The 21,366-nt window shown below is 53.7% G+C and overlaps 2 protein-coding genes across 4 annotated transcripts in view; one reads left to right on the top strand and one right to left on the bottom strand.

Annotated features, from left to right (window-relative positions):
• The first annotated feature begins 99 nt into the window (after nucleotides 1-99).
• On the top strand, nucleotides 100-10,210 carry AP5Z1 (adaptor related protein complex 5 subunit zeta 1). 2 transcript variants are annotated; one of them, XM_021290397.2, is made up of 17 exons: nucleotides 103-1,222; nucleotides 1,311-1,448; nucleotides 2,100-2,286; nucleotides 2,686-2,830; nucleotides 4,017-4,129; nucleotides 4,640-4,808; nucleotides 5,146-5,286; nucleotides 5,662-5,699; nucleotides 5,779-5,941; nucleotides 6,211-6,389; nucleotides 6,834-6,976; nucleotides 7,805-7,954; nucleotides 8,178-8,289; nucleotides 8,682-8,779; nucleotides 8,946-9,078; nucleotides 9,257-9,471; nucleotides 9,789-10,210. In XM_021290397.2, exons 1-17 carry the CDS (start codon nucleotides 1,182-1,184, stop codon nucleotides 10,057-10,059), a joined length of 2,436 nt encoding a protein of 811 aa, XP_021146072.2. In that variant the 5' UTR covers nucleotides 103-1,181; the 3' UTR covers nucleotides 10,060-10,210. The 2 variants fall into 2 exon arrangements, with proteins under 2 accessions (XP_021146074.2, XP_021146072.2); XM_021290399.2 differs by lacking the exon at nucleotides 1,311-1,448 and having other exon boundaries at nucleotides 100-1,222.
• Nucleotides 10,211-10,590: 380 nt separating this feature from the next.
• The window catches only part of RADIL (Rap associating with DIL domain), a 21,795-nt gene continuing 11,019 nt past the window's right edge, over nucleotides 10,591-21,366 (bottom strand). For both annotated transcript variants that reach the window (XM_065031421.1, XM_065031423.1), the window contains 10 exons: nucleotides 20,514-20,674; nucleotides 19,732-19,844; nucleotides 18,408-18,642; nucleotides 17,292-17,464; nucleotides 16,489-16,639; nucleotides 15,979-16,169; nucleotides 14,880-15,276; nucleotides 14,490-14,629; nucleotides 13,365-13,504; nucleotides 10,591-13,029 (listed from right to left, as the gene is read on the bottom strand). In XM_065031421.1, the coding sequence (XP_064887493.1) occupies nucleotides 12,924-13,029; nucleotides 13,365-13,504; nucleotides 14,490-14,629; nucleotides 14,880-15,276; nucleotides 15,979-16,169; nucleotides 16,489-16,639; nucleotides 17,292-17,464; nucleotides 18,408-18,642; nucleotides 19,732-19,844; nucleotides 20,514-20,674 (1,807 nt within the window). In that variant the 3' untranslated portion in view covers nucleotides 10,591-12,923. The remainder of the gene's footprint in view (nucleotides 13,030-13,364; nucleotides 13,505-14,489; nucleotides 14,630-14,879; nucleotides 15,277-15,978; nucleotides 16,170-16,488; nucleotides 16,640-17,291; nucleotides 17,465-18,407; nucleotides 18,643-19,731; nucleotides 19,845-20,513; nucleotides 20,675-21,366) is intronic.

The following is a 21,366-nucleotide window of genomic DNA, read 5'->3' as shown; positions in this document are numbered from 1 at the left end:
CTGCTCACAATGTGAGCGAACAGAGTGGTTTAGGGTTTTTCCTTTTCTCCTTTTATTATTTTCATTAAATACTACAGGAGGGAGGTAAATGTCTGGACACCTTGCACTGTTTCAGAGTTCACAGATACCCTGGTTTTGATCCCTTGTCAGTTATTCGTGCAGATGTTCACTCGTGAACATCTGTACGTGTGTGTGTTTGAGATGCATCATGCTTCCCTTGGGGATTTTAAACTATTCCTCCAGCTCTACCTTTTGTTTTGTCATGAAGTGAAACGTTGTTTTGAAAGATAAATTGAGTGAATTTTACTGTAAATTATAATTGTTTCATTTAAGCACGTGAGGTCATAAAATAGTTCTTTATCCAGCTGCCTTACAGTTCGGGTTTTCCTCCTGGCAGAGCTACAACTGAAGTTCAGGGTTTATTTTCACCTAACAAAGTCATTCTGAGCCTCAAAATTGAATAGGACTATCTTTTAAAACCTCAGTTGATGTAAATTAGCTGTATTTGACTAACATGTTTAAAAAGAAATTATTAAATTGTACGCAGTATAGCAAAGATAGGCAGCCAAAACCCTTTTTTTGGGCAGAGAAATACCAAAGGGAAAGCGCCGAGCCTCATCCCATGACTTCTTTTCCTCCCCGTTGGGTGATGCTCAGCGCGGCAGCAAGAGCTTCAGGCTTATGAGCAGTCGGGGGGGACATTTCTCATGGGGAGATGTTAATTAGTGCCTTTTTAACCTTTTAGAATCTCTGAAGACTGAGTAACTGTTTTTAACATCTCTTGCCCTTTTGGGGAAGCATCGTTTTTTTGAACAGATTGCAGGAAAGACTAATATGGCATTTTTTGATCATCACGCTCTTAAAAACCCAAAGTCTTGCCGTGATGTCGGAGTCCCCAGAGCCGTTCTCCTTCATGCCAGGCTTCACCTCAGACTCCTGAGGTGGAGAGCAATAGCAGCATCTCGAAATAATCCATGTGGGAGGATTTTTGCCATTTCCCCTTCTTCCCTCCTCCCCGCGAGCAGGACCCGGCCCAGCTTCACCACAACCGGCCCCGGCCGGAACCTTCGTGCAGCAGCAGCCGCGTTCCCCCGGAGCCGCCCCTGCCGGACCGCCCGCTCCTGGGGGGCCGCTTTGGCCGCGTACCGGGGCGGAAAGGGGCGAGTCGTTGAGCGTCCGGCATGTTCACGGCGGCGGCCGAGAGTTTCCTCAAGCAGGCGAGGTACCGAGGGGCTGGGGCACTGAGGGGGTGGTGAGTGCAGCCCCGGGGCTTCCGAGGAGAGCCAGGGATTAACTCGCTGTCCCCGCAGGGAGGTCCGGGCCGAGGAGCTGCGCAGGTTCGCCGCCCGCGTCGCCGCCGCCCTGCAGGGCCCGGAGCGGAGCCCCGAGGCGGTGAGCGGGCTGCAGAGGCTGCACCTCACCCTGGCCGCCAGCAGGTACCCCCGCGGGTGAGTGCCACGGTGTCCTGCTGGTGTTCGAAACGAGAAAAGTGTTGCTTTCTTGACAAATAGAGGGGGCGAGGGCTTTAGTACTTTAAAAAAAAACCACAGTGTTTTGGAAACACTGGGCTCGATAGGACAAGGGGTGATGGCTTTAAACTGAAGGAGGGGAGATTTAGATGAGGTATAAGGATTAAATTCTTCTCCGTGAGGGTGGTGAGGCCCTGAAACAGGCTGCCCAGCGCAGCTGTGGGTGCCCCATCCCTGTAAGGGTTCAAGGTCGGGTTGGATGGGGCTTGGAACAACCTGGTCTGGTGGAGAATGTCCCTGCCCACGGCAGGGGGGTGGAACGAGATGATCTTCAAGGTCCCTTCCAACTCAAACCATTCTATGATATAAATGTAAAGCGCCTCTTTGCTTTTTCCCCCTATTGCTAAGCGGAAGGTGCCTACCTCCTTTGGCACTGAGGGTAATGAGCGTTTGCGTCACTGAACACACTTTCAAGCTGCGCTAAGGAACAAAATTCAGAAGCGGAGATGATAAGATGACGTTAGTCAGGGTCACCGTCAAGGGAGATCATCCCAAGATCAAGAATATGCAGCAAATAAATCTCTGAATCTTTCCTTGCCTTGCAGTGATGCTTTACTGTGACTCTTGCAGGCTAGATGGCAAGTTTGTGGAACTGTTGCAGAAAGTGCTCTGTTCATCCAAGAGCCCTGAGCAGATTCAGATGTTATGTGCTGCCATCCTGAGAGAGATGTCGCCTTGCAATGACCTGATCCTCTCCTGTGATGAGATTCAAGATGCAAAGCTCTTGAGCCTGGTATCCTCTGTCCTTTTGGCTCAGGTAAGTGACCTGTCAAGTCAGAAATCTTCCCTTGTCAAGATGGATTTGCTTTCTGATTGTTCCCTGTTTACTGAGCTCCGGGGAAGTGAAAATCAATTGAAAGAATCTAGGAAAAAGCAGCATTTACATGTTCACTTAAGGAACTTAATTATTTTACTCTGTGTAGGAAAACTGGCAACTTTTTAATGTTTATTTTATGTTTTGAGTTATGTTTACTCTTCCCCTCCTGGCATCTCTGAATTCACATTGCAGAAAATCTCTGTGAGACGTGGTAAAATAGCCTGTGCTGTGAGGCTTTTTATGTTTTAAGTTGGTGTTATGCCTGATGGAATAGTTTGTATGATATTGATCCCTAGCATTAGTAGATTATCCTAGCTTTACCTCTGCTTTGTTTTTAAGGGAAATAAGAAGGCTGAACTGTCTGCCGTGAGGCAGCGTATTGTGCAAGTGCTTGAAAGAAGACTGCCTGAGGGTCAAAGTGCTCGGTACCTTCTTCCTGTCCTCTCAAATGTCATCAGGCTTTCACCAGAATCACTAACTGAAGGTAAATATATAGACAGGCCTGAGGTTACCGTCTGGCTGTGATCTGTGTAGTGATCAGAAGGTTCTCTGAAGGCTTTGGCTCAGAGCAGGACTTGGAAACTGTTGTTAAAAGAACGTGAACTTATTGGACGAGAGAGCATTCCACCACTCAAAAATGGGACTGGGCCTTCAGCTGCTTTGGCCCCTTTTGGAGGCCAGAGTCTCCATTCTGTGTGGATTTGTATCATGGTAACATGTTTCCTATTGCAGGAGGAGTGTGAAATCTCTTTATAAGAGAGGCAGAACTGTTTGGGCAGCAGTGAGTAAAACGAGAGCATTCCAGGCTTAAAATGGGAAGAAGCTGTGTTGTGAGCAAGAGTCTGTTTCTGTGAGTTTCCTGCAAGGTTTGTCGTGCAGCCTGCAGAAGCTCTGGGGAGGACGTGGGGCCAGGGTGTACAGGCTGGCTGCGCAGGCAGGATTACCTGCCTTGCCTTCTGCCTGTTCTCTGTGAGGGATTTATGTCTGTCGAGCTGAAGCCACTCACTGCTTGAATATATACGACAGTGTTTTTGCACCTTCCTCGTAACAGCAGCTGTGGATGGAGACAAAGGAACAAGGACCTCTGGACTGAGCTGGTACCAGAAGTCTTTGGTCCTAACACATACTCCCTGACTGAGGAAAGGGGCAAAACAATAATGAGACTGACCCAGTGGCTAAGAATGAGAAAAGGACGGGGAGCTCTGAAGTAAGTGTGAGCGATCCTGGACTTTGAAGTGGTATGAAGAGGAGTACAGAGCATCCACCTTGGGGAAACAATTTGCTGACTGCTGGATCAGAGAGACAGTGATCTAGGCTGGAGGAAAAGCACAGCAGCTGAGGGGCAGCAGGGCTGTGTTGCAGAGAATCATAGAATAGTTTGCGTTGAAGGGACCTTCCCAGCTCCCCCAGTGCCACCCCTGCCATGGGCAGGGACATCTTCACCAGCTCAGGTTGCTCAGAGCCCCGTCCAGCCTGGCCTGGGATGTCTCCAGGGATGGTTCAGCCACCACCTCTCTGGCCAACCTGGGCCAGGCTCTCACCACCCTCAGTGTAAGTAATTTCTTCCTCATGACTATCCTGAAATCTCCCCTCCTTTAGTTTGAAACCATCACCTCAGAGATTGTTTCTCTGCCTGGTCTAGCAATGAGCCTGTGACTTCCCTTGTACAGAACAGACCAATGTCGTCAGTAGAAAGATGGCCGACTGGCTGAGGTACGCGAGTATTCAGCAAGGAGTCGCTCAACCCTCTGGAGGCTTCTTCTCCTATCCCAGGACCAAACAGGTGAGTGCTGAGTTGCCATGTGATCTTACAGGGGCATTTGTTTATCAGTTACCTTTTGGGTTCACAAAATCAGCTTCTTTTGGGAAATTGTGACCTAAAAGGGCTGCTGTTCTTTGGCACTTTTTAGTGGTTGGGGTTAGTGGCCAAGACATGTAGGAGATCAAAGTAGGGGGATTTATAGCTCCAAGATGTAGAAGTTCTGCTCTAGAGCCAGAACTTTGATCCATGAAGTAGTTTCGAGGGGAGAGTCTTTTGGTGACCATGGACCTCAAAGTAAAAGCTGATTTCAAATGAGGCTTGTGTGAGAAGGAAGGGAAATATTTGGGGTATTTGAGCTGGGCAAAAGAATCCAACACAGTTGTCTTTTCTCGCTCTGGATAACTGCCTCCCTGCAGGCGCCATAGTACGTATAAATGAGGGCTGCTTGTCTTCACAGGCTGAGTGGAGTTTTTCTTGCCTTCTCGCTTAGCCTCTCCCTGGGGATCTGACCTGCTGCATCTTTTCTCCCAGCCTGGCCCTGTCACAGAGGTGGATGGTGCCATTGCCACAGACTTCTTCACAGCGCTCTCTGTGGGTCAGTACCACACAGAGGACCAGTGGCTCAATGTTCAAGCCTTCTCCATGCTGCGAAACTGGCTGCTCTGCTATGGGGGCAAAGGGTTGAAGACCTCTAATTCAGGTACAAACTGAAGGACTTCACACCCAAGAGGAGTGTGTGCTCTGAGATGATTAGGTGGCAGGAATATGGGCCAGAGCTCAGAGCTCTTGGACTAGGAACAGTGGAACTTTGGGAAGAAATTTCACACAACCTCCTGACTGATTCTTACTGACCTTTCCATGACGAATTATTCATTCAGTGGGTCCCTGAGAAAAAAGGCCTGGTGGTAGGTAGGAAACTGCAACTCCTTAGTGTTCTTGTAACATTCCCTTCTTCCCCCAGCCTCCTTTTCTTCGCAGTGCACCTGGGTTACACTGCCCATGACATGAGCTGATACGTGGTAACCTTCATTCTGCAGGAGATGATTCGGGAACGGACAAGTCTGTTACGTCCACGGTCTCTACTACCTCCACATCTAATCGCCTGCTTCCCTCAAAGGACTATCTGCGGGAGAAAGCCTTCGAGTACTGCCAGCGGCTTATTGAGCAGAGCAACAGGCGTAAGTGTTGCCACAAACCCTCCTTAGAGCACTCTTGATGGTGGTTTTGAACATGTTTCTGGTTCACTGCGGCTTTGGACTGGGATCTCAGTCTCTAGAGTGCAGTCAGGCTCTAGACATGGGACCAGTTGCAGCTACTGGTGCAAATCATTGGCCAGCCCTAAGCTGGGGTATTGTGAGGGATTTGGAGGCAATGGCCATGTTCTAGCTCCTACCCTTGATTTTCGGGGGGGGACTGTGGAACTTGGTTCTCATTAGCCTGAAATCAGGATCAGTGTGTTCCCACCTGTCCTGAAATCTGGGTTAGTGCTCAAGCTGACAGCCTAATGTTCCTGTTTGGACTCAGAGTTTAACTTGGACTCCCTTCTGTGGCAGGACCCCTGAAGAAGGATGATGGAGATCTGCAGAAAGCTGTAAGTACACAGAGGTGGAGCTGAAACTCTGGGAGTTGCGGCTTCCCCAACTCTGATCTGTCTCTCTGCTCTCCTGCAGTGTCTCATAGAGGCGGTGACGATCATGGACATCATCTGCAAACAGGACTGCTCCTACGTGTGCCGCGCAGTCTCCTTCCTTAAAATCCTACACAGCAGAATCTGTGGGGATGCCACTTATGCCAGGGCATTGCTGCCCATTGCGCAGTTCTTCCTGAACCACAGTAAGTCATCAGCTCTCACCTCCTTCTCCATGATCCTGTCTTGCATGCACTCGGCTCATCCTTTTGTCCTGGCAGTCTGCTCACTGCCGGAGTTGGTAATTCAGCCTTGGCTGTACTCTGGGATGGGTGATCCCACTCCAGGAGACCCAAGAGCTGGACTGTCCTGTGCTCTTTAGAAAAACATAACCCAAATTTAGCTTAACTCCTGGAGCTTGTGTTAGCAGGGCTGCGGGGTGCGCTGTGCTCAGCTGTGTGCTGTGTTCTTCCAGGCAAAACAGCAACTGTGGACTCTGAAGCAATCTACAAACACTTATTCACTGATATCCCAGCTCGGCTCTTCCACAACCCATCCCTGGCTTTCGAATTTGTCCAGTTCTGCAAAGAAAACAGGCGGCTCTTCACTGAGGCCTCCGGCATATTCAGGCAGAGCTTCCCAAATCTCTTCAAGGTACAGCTTGCTGGAGCAGCAGAGGACAGAGCCTGCTGTACATTCCTTTCTGAGCCCCAGAACCTTGTGTTTGCCTTCCCGTGCACCCTAGAGCCCTCTGTGTCCCTCCATGGCAGTGCTAGGGAGAGCATAGGCAAGAAGTACTGTTAGAAAAGCAGGTGTTAGTGTTACTGCCAGTGGTTTGGGAAGCGCAGTGAACACAGCGCTTTGTTTCTGGAAAACTTTTAACAAGTTGCAGCTTTCCAGCCACTGAATGAGCTGCCAGCTGCCTGTGTTGAGCTTCCAGCAGCATCCCCGGTTTTGAACTAACCCTCAGACTTGTCTGGCTTTGTTTTTCAGAAGTGACTTTCCCTTCCTTGTCCCTTTTGGTCACAGTGTGGGAGTTGTCTGGGTGCATGGTGGAGTTGCAGGGATAGTGCAGCACTTTGTGCTTGTTCCTTGCAGTTTCTGGCGTGGAACAGCCCACCCCTGATCTCTGAGTTTGTGGACCTTCTCCCATTTCTGCTGGATGCAGGCACAGCCATTGAGATCTTCCATTTGCTGCTCGACCTGCCCTGTTTAACTGCAGCTCTGGACATCCAGCTGAGGTAACACTCCCTACTTTTCCTCTCGCTTGCTAATCAGGGTCTTGACATTGACCATAGCCTAATACATGCTTCTCTGAGTCTCAGCTGCCCTCTGGCTGCTGCTGTCACAAAGCAAGAGGTGTCTGCTACAGTCAGGTTAGCACAAAGCTGCACAGATGTCAGCCTGATTTTCTTAGTGATGTGCTGTGCATGGGAAGAGAAGGTGACCAGCTCTTGTACTTTAGTACCAGACTCTCTTTGGGCCTCAGGGAGCTGTTGTCCTTCCCTTCTGCATATCCAGCTCCGAACTGTTGCCACATGCTGGAGTATCTGCCACCTCAGCACAGTGTGGGCTACCTGGTCTTCCCTCCCTGCCCTTACCCCTCTTTTCTGGCTTTGTTCTCCTGGAGGCATGCAGAGGTTCCTTCCTGAGGCCATTAGGAACTGTGAGTCTCCAGAAAGATGGAGTAGGACAGGGACTGGCTCTTCCTGCTGTACCTCTGCTCTTCCTTGTCTTCCCTGGCATTAGCAGCTCTTTCTGGAGTTCTCAGAAAAGGGAGTCACCTTAGAGGCAAGATATTGGTGGGTTTCAGTCACCGAGGGGTACAGAGCTCCATTTTCCCCTTTCCCTGGAATGATACAGAAGCAATTCTGCAACTATTACCTGAGCCCAGGGGGTTTGAGCCCATAATTACAGTCATCCTGGTTCTCTGGCTTCCAGAGGGACTGGATTAGATCAACCTGCTGTCCCTGTTTCAGTGGAAAGGGAGTTATTTCATTGTTCAGAATTCCAGCTATACCTTGGCCCGTGCCCATCACACAGGACATTCTGTGTGTGTCTCTTGTTAGGTCAGCTGCTCTTCCTACCTCCGAGAGGGCTGCCTGTGACCCAGCTGTGATGCCGGCCACTTGCCTGGAAGCTTTTCACCATCCTCTCTACAAGAGCGTGTTCCAGTATCTTCTCCGCACCAACTCTGTTCCCGAGGATGCCCCGGAAAGGTAGGAGGCTGCTGGAGGAGACTGCCCTAAGGGTTTGGTTCAGCCATCCAGCACTGGGAGGCAGCACTGGGGTTACTGGGAACGGCACAGCCACTCTCAGCTGGGGTGTGGTGGTTTTGATCTCCCCTGTGGTAGCTCTGCCAAACACTCAAAGGACTTTTGGGGGATAGGGAAGGGCAGCCAGGGAACAAGCCTTCCACAGTGACTTTTCTGTTGCCCACAGGTTGATTGAGCTTCGGCAGCTGCTGGGATCCCTGGCCAGCAGCCCGAGGGTCGTGCAGTGTGCAGATACTGTCCCTGTCCTACTGGAGCTCTTTTTCGGGGTGGTGGCAGAGGTAGGCTCTTCTGGGGGAGTTTGGCTCCCAGTCATGCCACAGGAGTCTCCTGTTACATGAAGAACAGTCATAGAAGCAAAAGTTTTAAGACACTGCATCTTCAACAGGGGGGTGCGTGAGGGCAGGGTGAGGTGGCCTAATACTGGCATGAAGCAGCACTGAGCTGGCTGCTAAATTGGGAGAAGCAGAAAAGCTCCATGGTGGAGTGTCAGGCTGCACACTGCTCTCAGCCAGCTGTGGGTGAGAGCAGAATGAGCACCTGATACCTGCTCTGTGCACTGCTGCCTGCTCGGTCAGCCTTTTTCTGCGCCAGCCGTCTCACCTGGCTGGTTAGTTTGAGTTTTGGCTGCTGGAAGTCCCTGATGTTGCTGAAGCAAGGGCTTGTTTCTCAGTTTGCAGATGAACAGCTGATAAACCAGCTGGTGGTGCTACTGCTGCAGAGGAGTGACCAGCTCTATGAGATCCCAGCATTTAGAGGTGAGGTGTACAGGTGAGCATTTTTGGAGGGTGCAAAATGGGAGCTGCACCTTCAGCCCTTCTAGAAGCATCGCAAGTGTACGGCCATTGTGCCAGCGGCTGGGTGCTGCCAGCACCTTCTTGGTTTGGTCATGACCACCTTGCATCTGCTCTGAGCTCTGCCCATCTCTCTCTTCCAGGGTGCTGAGCTCTCAGCTGGTGATGCTCTGCAAGCTGTGCCCTGCACTCATCCTGGAAGTGTCCAAGGAGATTCTGGAGTTCACAGGAACAGTCAGCAACATCCAGAACAAGGAGCCCATATTCACCCACATGGTAAGCAGGGCCTGGCTGCTTCTGCACACGTTGCTCCAACTGCAGTGCAACCCGTTTGTCACCTTCCCTTTCCTCCTCTCCTCTGTCCTTGCATTAGCTAATCTGATTTGTCATTCCCTAAAAAATATTCCATCCCCTTCCCTTCTTTTTACCCTGAGCTCATCTGCCTTCGCTTCAGGTCTGGGCTATTGGAGAGTACATGTCTGTGTCCTGTGACAAGCGCCGCACTGTGGAGCAGATCAACCGATTCTTTGAGACTCTAGAGGCCACGCTGTTCGAAATCACCCAGATCCAACTGCTGGCCAGCATGCCCAGCTACGCACCCCGCGCCATCAGTGTCCTTATGGCCACCCTGGCCAAGCTGGCAGCTCACAGCCAGGACCTGATCCCCAGGTGAGGAGGGGGTGGCAGGGAAGGGCAAAGGGCTGAACTGTGCAGATCTCATGGGTCCGAACACAGATGTTTGCTGGTGTTAAATAATCAAGCATGGCAACTGACGGAACCTGAAACAGGCTGGAGGAAGCAAGCTGTGGAGGAGCACATTTGGGGGAAGTGGGTTTCACCTGCTGACTGACGCTCTGTGCATCAGCAGGAGGGGGTGGGTGGCCTCTGGTGTCCACCAACAACACAGAAAGTGCACAGGCTGAAGTGGGAGCCTTGCTGGTTCTCAGGGTTCTGCCAGCTGATGTCCATGTTCTTCTCTCCTGCAGAGCATCTGTGTTGCTGTCCAAGATGAGGACATTTGTGCAGAGCCCTGCTATCACCTCTGCTTACTGCAAGGAGGACCTTGAGGACATCCTTACTGGAGCAACTGAACTCACGAACTTACTGAAAATGCCAAGCGTGGCTCAGTTAGTGTTCACACCACCTGTAGATGTGGCCAGTACGCGGTTTCAGAGGGAGGTGAATGAGTCCCTCCCTTTTGCCCTGAGGATCGTCACCCGTCTCCTAGAGCCAGCTCCTGGCTTTGTGACGGACTGAGAACACAGGGTTTCTGAGGGGCTCCAGCCTCTCTGGACACTGCTGACGCTGAAGGCTGAGGCCCTGCTCTGAACTCGAAATGAGGAACAAATAGTTGTGACTGAAACAGAAAAGAGGAATAAGTAGAGCTGAGGCTGCTCTTTTGGTCTGAGGCTCTTTGTATTTCTGTCTCATAGCGCCTCTTGCTTTTCTGCCTCCTCTCCCTGGCCAGTATGGATTGAAAATCCCAGTGGATTTCTATGAATGTGGCAGGAGGGTGAGTGTGTGCATTAATACCCAGCACACCATGCCCCTTTGGAGATACAGTTCTTCTTCCCTTCCCTCCTGTGATGTGTTTCTCGATGCCCTTTGCCCTCACTACACCCTGGCTATGCATGTCCTTCTTTTATTGCATCCCTGCTTGCAGCAGATCAGCCCCTGTGAGGTGCAGAAAGCAGAAGCGACTCCATTAAGTCTCCTGCGAGCCCTCCCTGGTCTTCTGTCTTACCATCAGAGTGAACATGTCGAAATCCAAGAGACAGCTACCAGACGGGAGCTTAGAGAGATTTATTGATCCAGTTTAGTGTTGACACCAAGAGCATTTCTTAACATACATCAGCCCAGTGTCAAACAGGTGCCATGCTGTGTTCCGTATCGGCGTGAGAAGTTTATACATACTCGAGCTGTACAGTATTAACAAATGGGGGAAGCAAATCCCTCCTGCTGCTCCTCCCAGGAGAAGCAAGCCCTCATGCACACTGGTAAATAGCTGGGTTTATTTACAGTCTGTTGCAATACCTGACTGCACCATGAGCAACATACAGCTCTGGGGCTGTTTCCCAGCTTCAGGGGAGCCTGCAGAGGGTTGTGTTGGTTACCCTGGTTCTGTCTAGTGCAAACCAAGCCGCCCCTGAGCCCTGGCTCCCGGGCAGGGGGGAGTAGGGAGTGCATGCAGCCTGCCCAGGGGCTCCAGACAGCCCATTTCCAGCCCTGCAAACCTGCTGAGCCCCATGGGGGATGATCAGACCAACACACCCACTTGATTCAACGTCGAGTGAATCACCAGCAGCCCTGTGAGGCCCTGAGCCTTTGCTCACCTGCCTGGTACAGCCGAGTCAGTGGTAGGAGGGCTGCGTCGCTCCCAGTCCTGCTGAGACGGCACCCTGGGCCGCTTGGCTTGAGCATGGCAGAGCAGAGAAGCAAAAGGCACAAGTGTCTCGGTGAAGGTCTGTCTTACCCTGGAAAAGGCAGGCCAGGCTGCATTGAAATCCACCAGTGGAGTGTTTTCCCTGCATGGGTTATTTCAGCATCTCTCTCCTTCTGCAAAGTGCAAGACTAAGCACAGAAACCAAAACTACAGCGATGAAGTAGCTGAGGTTTAATTAAGGCCAACCTTGTTAAGCATCCCTTTTTTTAGCATCACAATCCTCGGAGCACTGTTGTTGGGAGGTGCCATGTGAACATCTGATCTGCTGCTCGAGCCCGGTCCGTGCTGGTTTAAGCGCAGGGTGTGATGTAGGGCTTTGCAGCAGGCTGTCTTCATAGGGTTCAGCTGAACTAGGTCTCAGTATCTGTCTATATGTGGAAATCAGGTCGGGTTTATCCCATTAACGTTGCTAAAAGCACAGCGAGGACGTGGCAGGCGGGAGGCCAGGTGTGCAGGGTCAGGCCAGCCGCACGGTGGAGCTGCCACCTCAGCTCTGGTGACACCATTGCTATTGGCAGCAGATAGCAGAGCTGTTTCTGGGACATTCAGGACTGACCTTCCACAGGGAGCCTTCTGCTGCTCGTCATCACCCGTCAGCACGTCAGCAGCACAAACTTCTGAGATGCTTTGAGCTGGGCAGAACACAGGGCGGCCACACAACGGCCTGGCAAAGCGGGAGGGAGAGGACCAGGACACCATGCCAAGATCTTGTCTGTCTGAATCAGTGTCAGCTTGTTCAGGTCCCAGGTGGCACAAACCCACCATTCCCAGCTCGCAGGGACCAGGGGCAGAAGCACTAGCCCGGCCATAGCCCCTTAGAGATGGCAACAGCTCCTGGCTGGGGAAATTCTCCACTTGTGAATGCCCCGTGCTGCTGGGTCAGCCCCAAGGACCTTCTGCCAGGATCATGGTGCCAGAGCCAGGCAATAAATCTGCATGAACAAGGGTGAGACAGTCCTTTTCTTCAAGGGGCTCCCCCCAGGACTCGGGGAACTGCTGGTGGTGTCAGCCCTTTGCTGCAGCTGCTTCACATCCCCAAGCAGGTCTGGGGAAAGCGTGATTGTAACCCAGCAGCAGAAAAGCACTTGATTTTGGACATGATAACAGGGAACTTAACTCCTAGTGAGCTCTCCTGCTTTACATTCTGCTCCTGGGTACTTGTGCTGCTTTTACCACTCCCAGAGCTGAGCACCCTTCTCCAGGCTGATGTGCCAGCACCTCAGGTGGCTGCTGCCACAGCAAAGCTCGGGCCTGTCCCACATGCTGATCTTTAAATCCAAAAGGTGTTTCAAGCCTTTTCTGTGCTGGCATGGGAGACCACGCATGGCTCAGAGGAACGGAGGAGCCTGCCCACAGCCCCCATGTGGGGAGCACCCCCTGTCTGCCCCCTGCCAGAGGGGACCAAGGAACAGCAAAGCTCCTGAGAAGGATGACACTGTATAAGATGAGGCCAGGCGACTGATCAGGAGTGATGCTCTCAGCCAGTGCAGTGGGAGAAGCGTGCACCACCCTTTGTGTCCTTTCATCCTCTGCAGCACCGGGGCAAGGCGCCAAAAAGCAAATCGAGGGCAGTTGTGCAGTCCTGGTGCCTATGTCTTGCACTCCAGGCTCCCTGAGGTCAGCTTTAACCAGAGCTGCACCTTCAAGCTGCTGCAGAAGGACCCTCATACCACAAGGACTATGAGGAAGAGGAGCTGGAAGTGATTTTTTTGCCTATTTCCATGTCCGACTTGGCAACCAGAAACCGCAGCTTCTTTCCTCCGGAGCGGATGAGATCCACCGCGCTGCAGGGAACGGCAACAGGGGGAGAGGTGAGTCCTGGCTCCCTGGCAGCCCCCCGGGAGCCTGCCAGCTCACAGACATTTGCAAAACACCCCCCATTTGCAGAACACCTGCACTCTGTGCCTGCTTGGTGTTACAGGCAGGGCCCATTTCTCTTCTGTGTGTAGCTTTATGGGCAGCTTGGCCTTCAAGCAAGCGCTGCCAGGACGAGGGCAAATGAGCCCTGAACTGCCCCATGGGCACCTGGACTCTGCCAAATTTTTTCTCCAGCTTCTGCTCCCTCTTCCAAACCCCTCCACCCAGCTGCCTCCCCCTTTTCCAGGTGTCCCGGTACTACCTTTGGTAGTCAGCCCCGATGAGGCTGGTGCCGTTGACAGCCAGGATGCGGTCCCCGATGGAGAGCCTGCCGTCAGTGGCCGCGGGGCCGTCCTCGATCAGGGTGCGGATGTAGATCCCCGGGGAGCAGAGAGGAGTGTGCTGTCGGCAGGAAAAGGCGGTGAGTGACCAGCCAGGACAGAGGGGACACAAAAGGTTTGTGGTCCCAAAGGACTGAGCTCCCCAGGAAGAGTGACTCTCCCCCTCAGTTCCAGGTGGGACCCTGGAGGCACTGGGGACCGTGTCACTGATGGTATAAGGAAGGAAACATGAGCATTCCATTTTATATCAATTTATACACAGAAAGGAGAGGGCGGGCAATCTTTCCTAGTTCAATTTAATTAAGAGTAAAGCATCATCAACCTGCAGCCGTCCTGGGATGGGAGCCCTTTACTCACAGCTGTCCCCAGGGCTCAGTGATGCCCTGTTTCCTACTGACTCATGCGCTGCTGTGAAAGGCAACTTAGTAAGATGATCCATGGCACTAAACCAGATGGACACGTCACCTTATGCAAGAGCAGGGAGAGCAGTGAGTGCTGTCGCTGGTGGGGCTGTTCTGGCACCCCACAAGTCTCCCTGTTCCCCTCTGCATCCCTTGCCACCCGCTGAAGGGTGGAGGAAAGACCTCAGCTCAGTCATTTTCCTTCCAGAAGAGTGTTCATCCCCTTTGCTTTCTCCAGCTGCAGGACAGCTGTGCTGGATTTTGCATGTCTCTTTTGCCCAAAGAGGTGGTAGATGAACCATCCCTGGAGACATCCCAGGCCAGGCTGGACGGGGCTCTGAGCAACCTGAGCTGGTGGAGATGTCCCTGCTTGTGGCAGGGGTGGCACTGGGGGAGCTTTAAAGATCCTTTCCAATCCAAACTATTCTCTGATTCTATGTGCAGCACAGCAATGCAGGAGCAGAGATCTGCTCCTCCCTAGAGACTACTCTGTGCCTTACTTTCCCCAATAAAAGCAGCCTAGCTCCCGTACAAGGCTATCTGATTCTTTGTTGGCTTTTCTTGGGGTATAAAATATGTTTCACATGTCCCACTCCAGCTCCTTGGAGGGGCATCAGCCCTGTCCCACCAACAGTGCAAACTCACCAAGCCGTCGATCAGCCCCATCCCCAGCCCGATTGGTCCTCTCTCCAGCTCCACCACGAAGACGTAGCAGAAGTCATCGGTGGCAGAGCTGCGGCTGGAAGACTCTGGCGTGGGGTAGTCGTAGGGGGTCGGTGAGCATCCTGGCAACAGAGAGACTGGCTTTGCCACTCTGGCATCGCCCAAACCCAGCCTTACACCCTCCCACAGAAAACTGCCCCCCCAAATCCCATCGAAGCTGACCTCAGGCTGTTTTCTGCCCGGGCAGGAGCTGGATGAGATGCTTCATTTGCTCTCACCTGTCCTGTCTAAGCACTGACAGGTCCCCGCAGCAAACACCCTCCTGCCCAAATCCTGCACCCCCCAAAGCGGGGCAGCATCCGCTTTTGGTACCTTCGGGTGTGCTGCCTTTGGTGCCATTCATCCCGTTCCTCCGGGGCTCCTGCAGCCCCTTCCCGGTGCCCTGTGGGGACTCTGGGCTCCCGCAGTCGAAGTTCAGGGGGGTGGTGGGTGGCGTCAGCAGGCAGGAGGGGTCTGTGGGTGCTGTGCCGGCCTTGGGGGCCAGATCCCTGCCCAGCTGCAGCTGCTGGAGCTTCTCCTGGAGCTGCGGCTCGCCGGTGGGGTGCTCGCAGGGGCAGCCGTTGGTGGCCAGGCGAAGCGGGGGGGCCCATTCTGCCTCCGGCTCGGCGCAGCCTCCCAGGGAGCCGTGGTCCTCCTGCGGGATGATCCCCAGGGCAGCAGGTAGACTCTCGCTCACCTCCAGGACTTCAGGCGTTGCACATACCTCTTTCTATAGAAGGAGAAAAATACCCTGTGTGACCTCCCCTACGGGTGCTTTTTACACCCTACCTACACCCCACCACCCTGTCTGCTTTGCTGGTGGCTCCAGCCGAAACCTTGGCAATTCAGACACCGTCAGGGCTGGTCCTGGCTTCCCAGCACAAATCCCACACCCCAGTTTTGTGGCCAGGACTGTGCTGGGGATACTCACAGCCACCCAGGAGGACACTCCCGGTCATGTCACTGCTGGGGGATCTCTTTGGAGGGGAACACTGGGGGAGCACAGCTCCTCCGTAGCCCCAGAGACGGGTGATGTGGCCCCAGGGTGACGGGAGGAGGCAGTGGAGCCTGTGGGTGCTGCAAGGATGGGGAGAGGCGAGGGAGACCTGCTGGTGGGACATTCTCCCCCAGGAGCTGGAGATGAATGGCAGTTTAGCTCAGCACCCACAGCACGTCTTGCCCTCCCTGCATTTTATAGGCATTAGCTAATTAGTGCTTTTGCTCAAGCCTGCCTGGCTACATGGGGACAGGCAGGGCAGGGAGGCCGGGAGAACACGCAGGAAGAAGGGGAGCTCTGCCTGCAGACACCCCCCCTTCATCCTTCCTTCCCACAGCTGCAGGCGAGGGCAGCGAGCCCTTGGCACCGGGCTTGGAGGGGACCTGAGACCCTCCTGCCCACCCAGGAGAGGCACACACTCTGCCCGTGGGGTACCTTTGGGGGTGCTGAGCCTGGCCCCACGCCGGTGTGGGGGCTCTTGCTCTGCAGGCTCCAGAGGAAGTGGCGGATGTAGAGGAGGTGCCGGTAGATGTTGTCATCCAACGTCTCCACCTCCAGGTCCACTTTGAAGCCCCCGCTGGGCAGGATGATGGGTGGGTGGTTGTCAAAGGACTCCAGCACCTCATCTGAAAGGCAGAGCGAGGGAGGCTAGTGCTGGTCCTGGCTGCACCCCACTCCTGGCTCCTGGCTTTCGGCCACTCTCCCAGGGGAATCAGGGACACGTTGAGCTCTGGGACAGCAGCAACCCTCCCTTGGGAATGCAGAGAAATCCCCCAGCCTTTCTGAGCATCCTTTGCAACACCCAAATTGCCATGATTATTCCTGATCGCTGCAGTTACTACAGGAGCCCCTGGGAGGGGAATGGAATTGTCCGTTCAGTTTGTACATAAAAACCTTGGAGGGGACCCACAGGTGATCGCAGCAGCACAAAGCCAAGGGGCTCACCGGGTTGGAAGGCAGCCGGGTTCTCCTCCTCGCCAGGCTGCCACGCTGTGATACAGCCCACGTCCATCACCGCCTGGCACTGGCTCAGCACCCGGTGGAGCTGCGCGGGGCTCAGCGCCGGGAACTCGGCTCGCAGGGCCGGCCAGGTCATCTGGGCAAGGAGACAGAGCACAGGGTGAGCGGCAGAGCCGAGGAGCCGCTTTCTGCGGGGAGCAGCGGCTCACAATGGAAAAGCTGAACAAGATGCAGCGAGCCCGAGCATCCCCTCCTCAGTACTGCCCACCCACGGACCTGCCACCCCGGGAAGGGGCAGCTGGTGACAGCAGGAGAAAACACCTTGTTTTGGGGGTTGATCCCCTAGTATGGGGCGTTTCTTTCTGTAGATACTGCAATAAAGGCAAAAAAGCCATATTGCAGTATAGGCACAAGATCTTCACGGTCTGTTCTGAATCTCTCAGTACTAAGCTGGCACTGCTACACAGGAAACTTACAGAAGAGTGAGAAAGGCAATCTGAGGATAATCTAGGAGGAATTATTAAAATAGCTGAGTTTGTACTTGAAAATCAGCTTGGGATGTCTGTTTTTAACCATGTTCAACCCTGTAAAATCAGGGAATGGTCAGATATTTGGTGGCTCTGTCAGTCAACATACACTTTTCAAATACGTGCTGACATTTTATAATCAATATTTGGTAAAAATGAAAAAAAGGGACGTATCCTTGCAGGGACACCCAGCACTGAGCAGGGTCTCTCCTTTCCCGTGCCCATCCCGATGCCACGAGCCCCTGGCCACGCACCCCTCACCTGGACCAGCTGGGAGCCGGGCATGGCCAGCAGGTTGGCCACGCTGGCCAGTTTGGCGAAGAACTGCTGAGCGAGCTGCTCGAAGCCGGCGCCGCGCAGCCAGTCCAGGAGCAGCCGCACGCTGGCCCGGAGCTTCACCCCCTGCGACCAGTGGAAGCAGCTGAGGGAGGAGCCTGCGGAGGCACGGAATCACAGAACGGTTGGGGTTGGAAGGGACTTCTGGAGATCATCCAGTCCAACCCACCTGCTAAAGCAGGGTCACCTACAGTAGGTTTCACAGGAACGTGTCCAGGTGGGTTTTGAATGTGCTCAGGGAAGGAGACGCCACAACCTCTCTGGGCAGCCTGTTCCAGAGCTCTGGCACCTCAAAGTAGAGAAGTTTCTCCTCATGTCCAGATGGGACCTCCTATGCCCCTGTTGTTGGGCACCACTGAAGAGTCTGGTCCCATCCTCTCGACACCCACCCTTGAGATATTTCTAAATATTGATAAGATCCCCTCTCAGCTTCAGGCTGGACAGTCCCAGCTCTCTCAGCCTTTCATCCTGAGAAAGATGCTCCAGACCCCTCAACATCTTTATAGCCCACCACTGGACTCCCTCCACTAATTCCTTGTCCTTCTTAAACTGGGGAGCCCAGATGGCAACATATCCATCAGTGCACGTGTGGGGAAGCAACCCCTCCAGCTAGAGCCCAGCCCCTGCCCCAAAGCAGCAAAATAAATGGAGGTTACTGTCCCCAGCATCCTAGAGCTGTAACTCCTGGTGGTGGCCAGATCTCACCTGGCACTTACAGGGGCTGCTGTGTTAACGAGGGCTAATGAGCACCTCATTTACAAAGCTGCAGGAGTTTATTAATGAGCTGCCCCTCTAAATGCTCTCAGCATCCTCTGCTCAGGCTCAAAAGGACAGCGCTCTGGTGGGGGTGAGGATGGGGTATGTATGGGGTTAAACCTCTCCTGAGAATGGGGACAGTAGCTGGGTCTGTGCTTGTACCCCCAAAAATGGTGCTGGGACCTGCCCATCTTCAGCCCGCTCTTTCCTGTATCCCACGGTGGCACTGGGATGGCTCTCCCAAAGGGCTCGTTCCCTACAGGTAGGTGTTTGAGGGCAACTGACCTTTGTCCAGGAGCTGGTTGAAGAGCAGCGTGTTAGAGAAGAAGAAGAGGTAGGCGAACATCTGGGAGGTGATCTCGGGGTGCACTTCATACTGGCGGAGCAGGTCCAGCACTGCCTGGTAGATAAGCACGACCCTGCGGAGCTCCTCGGGCAGCGGGGACGCCCGCCAGCTGTCCCGGCACTCGCTCTGGAAGGGGTTGCACTCCAGCAGCGCCGGGAGTGACACGTACAGACACTGCAGGGAGAGAGCGGCAGCTTCACGGCAGGCTTGGTTTTGTTTCTTTATTGGTTTTGTTCTTTTTGCATGAGCCAAACCCTTCTGACCCCGTCACCTCCACAAGCCAAACAAACCCCACTGGTGCTGCTCTGGCAAGGGGCTGATCCTGCTAACCTCCCCACCTCAATGTGCACCAGTGTTGTGCAAGTATTAATAAATATATATATATATATATATATATATATACGTTTGTCGCTTTAAGCACTTGGAGGTGGCAGCATGGGACGGCTCAGCTAAAGGGATCTGAAAACTGCTCTGAACCAGGGCAGTGGTTGACCAGCTGGGCATGGGGATGAAAGAAAAACCAGGACCGATGGGGATGACCTTTCATAGAAACACATGATGTCCTGAGTTGGAAGGGACCCACAAGGACCATCAAGTCCAACTCCTGTCCCTGCGTAGGACATCCCCAAAATTCACACCATGTGTCTGAGTGCACTGTTCAATCGCTTCTTGAACACTGTCAGGCTTGGAGCTGTGACACCTCCCTGGGGAGCCTGTTCCAGTGTCCAGCACCCTCTGGGACCTTTCCCTATTGCCTTAATTGCTGAGGCTCAGGGGGAGGTGAGGGTGCTGGGGAGCCGGGTGCTGTTCTGGTGGAACGGTGCAGGAGCAACTCCTATGTTCCCGTGTGCCGATGCCAGCACACAGGCAGCTTTTTCTCCTGCCTCACACAGCCTGCTCTGTTCCCTGCTCCCAATGCTGCTCGGCTCTCAATGTCCAACAGCGACGGTCCAGGGGCCCCTTTCCATCATGCCCTGAATTGCACCATTATGCTGCTCTGGACAGAGCCAAGCAGCTCTCCCCAAACGCCTCCCCTGAGCCACTGCACTGCAAGCAGGGAAACACGCCGCAGTAATTCAATACTTTTCCTGGGCTGCGACCAAAACATGGGGCACTTCAGCCCAAAGGAAAACACCTCAGCCTGATGCAACTGCCAAAAAGTAAAAGCTTAAAAGAAAATATGCCTTCTGTGCAGCCCAAGAGCTGCTGGGGGTGCTCGTGCTGGCCCTGTGGGTTGTTGCCACCTCCCTGTGGAGTACATACCTTGGAGATGTAGTAGACACACTGCTGGAAGGTGTACATGATCACCTCCTCCAGCACCGTCATCGCCTCCTCGCTGGCGGTGATGGTCGAGGAGAACAGAGATTCCTTGGAGCCTGCGGGGCGGAGAGGAGGATGGGGGAGCAAACCCACAGCAGCAAGGCGGGCTGAATTCCCCGCTCCCCAAATCTCCGGAGTGGGGGTTATTAGTGCTCCCAGGCTGGCATCACCACCATAGCATTCCTTAATGGGGACAGATGCTCTTCTTGTCCCCAGGTGCCCACCTGCTGTCCCCCACAGCTCACAACGCTGCAGCACAGCTGCCAGCAGCTCAGGGCTGCACCCTCCTTCCAACAGCCTGGCCTATGGACATTTTAACTTGCTGCATAGATCAGAGATTTGTGAAGCTGATTTAATCCCTTTTTTGTTTCTTTTTTTCCTGGTATTAATGCTGGGAAGCCATTCTGCAAGGCTGCCTGCAAACCCAGGTGCCCCCGCAGCATCCCCGGGGACACAAAGCCACCCTGCCGTGGTGGAAAGGGGGTGGTTGGCTGCCAGCATGACACAACCCGTCCCCAAAGCACTGCAGCACCATGGCACAACACAAGGCTGCTCCTCCCGCACAGATTAACAGTGCCAGCCTGTGCCACAGACACCCTGCCGATGAGGATTACAGGAGGTTAAAGGAGAATCTCAGAGGAACTGACCACCACTTGCAACAAGGGATTAGCAGAGAAAAGTCACTTTGGCTGGAGAAGCAAGCAGGGCGCTGAGTCCAGCCTTACCTTTGACATCCAGCTGCTCCTCCATGCTCTGGATGTAGGTGGGCGATTTCTGCTGGATGAAGTACAGGACCTCGATGGCATTGGCCATCCAGAAGAGGATGTGCTGCAGGTCTGGGAGAAGGTCTGCGATGGTGAAGCGGGACAAGGTGGCAGGGTCCTGGCTGGGGACACACAGCAGGCATTATGGCTGCTGCTCCTTGGCATCCCCATTCAAGTTTTTGGGGAGAAAACAGCCAGCCTGGGGCAATGCCAGAGAGTTTTTGCATCCCCTCGCCCCCAAGCCCAGCACTCTGCTTAGGAAGACCCTTTACAAGCAAAAATCTGGTGGTTCCTGCTCTGTAGGATGGCAAAGGGGACCCTGTCGAGACTGGGCTGGCCAAGGGCCACCTGGCCTTTGTGGGGTGCCACTTTTGGGGGAGACTGCCCCTAACGTAGCTGAACTGCAGTAGTCATGGCTGAAGAACAGTTCTCCCCAAGAAGTATGTGCTGCTCCTGCCAGCTCTAGACGATTAAACCCAGCCCGCCTGCCCTGGGCTGTTCAAAAATAAAGCAAAATAAATAAAAAGCATCTGGGAAGTTTCTCAGCTGCTGAACTGCTTTCCCCTGCTACAGGAAAGGCCTGGGAAGCATCCTCAGAGCTTGGCCCCAAGGAGAGCTCACAGCAAGCACCAACAATTTCTCCAGATGCTGCTTTGGAGCCTGGGTTTTGGAAATGACTGGGAAGCCAGCCTCACACCTCACCAGGAGCCAGCCACCTGCATGTGTGATGGCCCCAAGTGGTTCTCCCCACCCCAGGACACCATATGCCACCATCCCTGGATGCACACCTGCAATGCCAGCCCCACCCTTGCTC

Source organism: Columba livia, chromosome 15 (assembly GCF_036013475.1).
Source record: "Columba livia isolate bColLiv1 breed racing homer chromosome 15, bColLiv1.pat.W.v2, whole genome shotgun sequence".
Taxonomy (NCBI): domain Eukaryota; kingdom Metazoa; phylum Chordata; class Aves; order Columbiformes; family Columbidae; genus Columba; species Columba livia.
This window is presented reverse-complemented; position numbering and strand designations above follow the sequence as displayed.

Bases quoted from the DNA above. Each gene is read 5' to 3' on its own strand.
- AP5Z1 (XM_021290397.2), top strand. From the start codon at position 1,182: ATGTTCACGGCGGCGGCCGAGAGTTTCCTCAAGCAGGCGAG. The intron at 5,942-6,210 runs GTAAGTCATCAG...GTGTTCTTCCAG, and splicing joins GCAGTTCTTCCTGAACCACA to GCAAAACAGCAACTGTGGAC. The intron at 6,977-7,804 runs GTAACACTCCCT...GTCTCTTGTTAG, and splicing joins GCTCTGGACATCCAGCTGAG to GTCAGCTGCTCTTCCTACCT.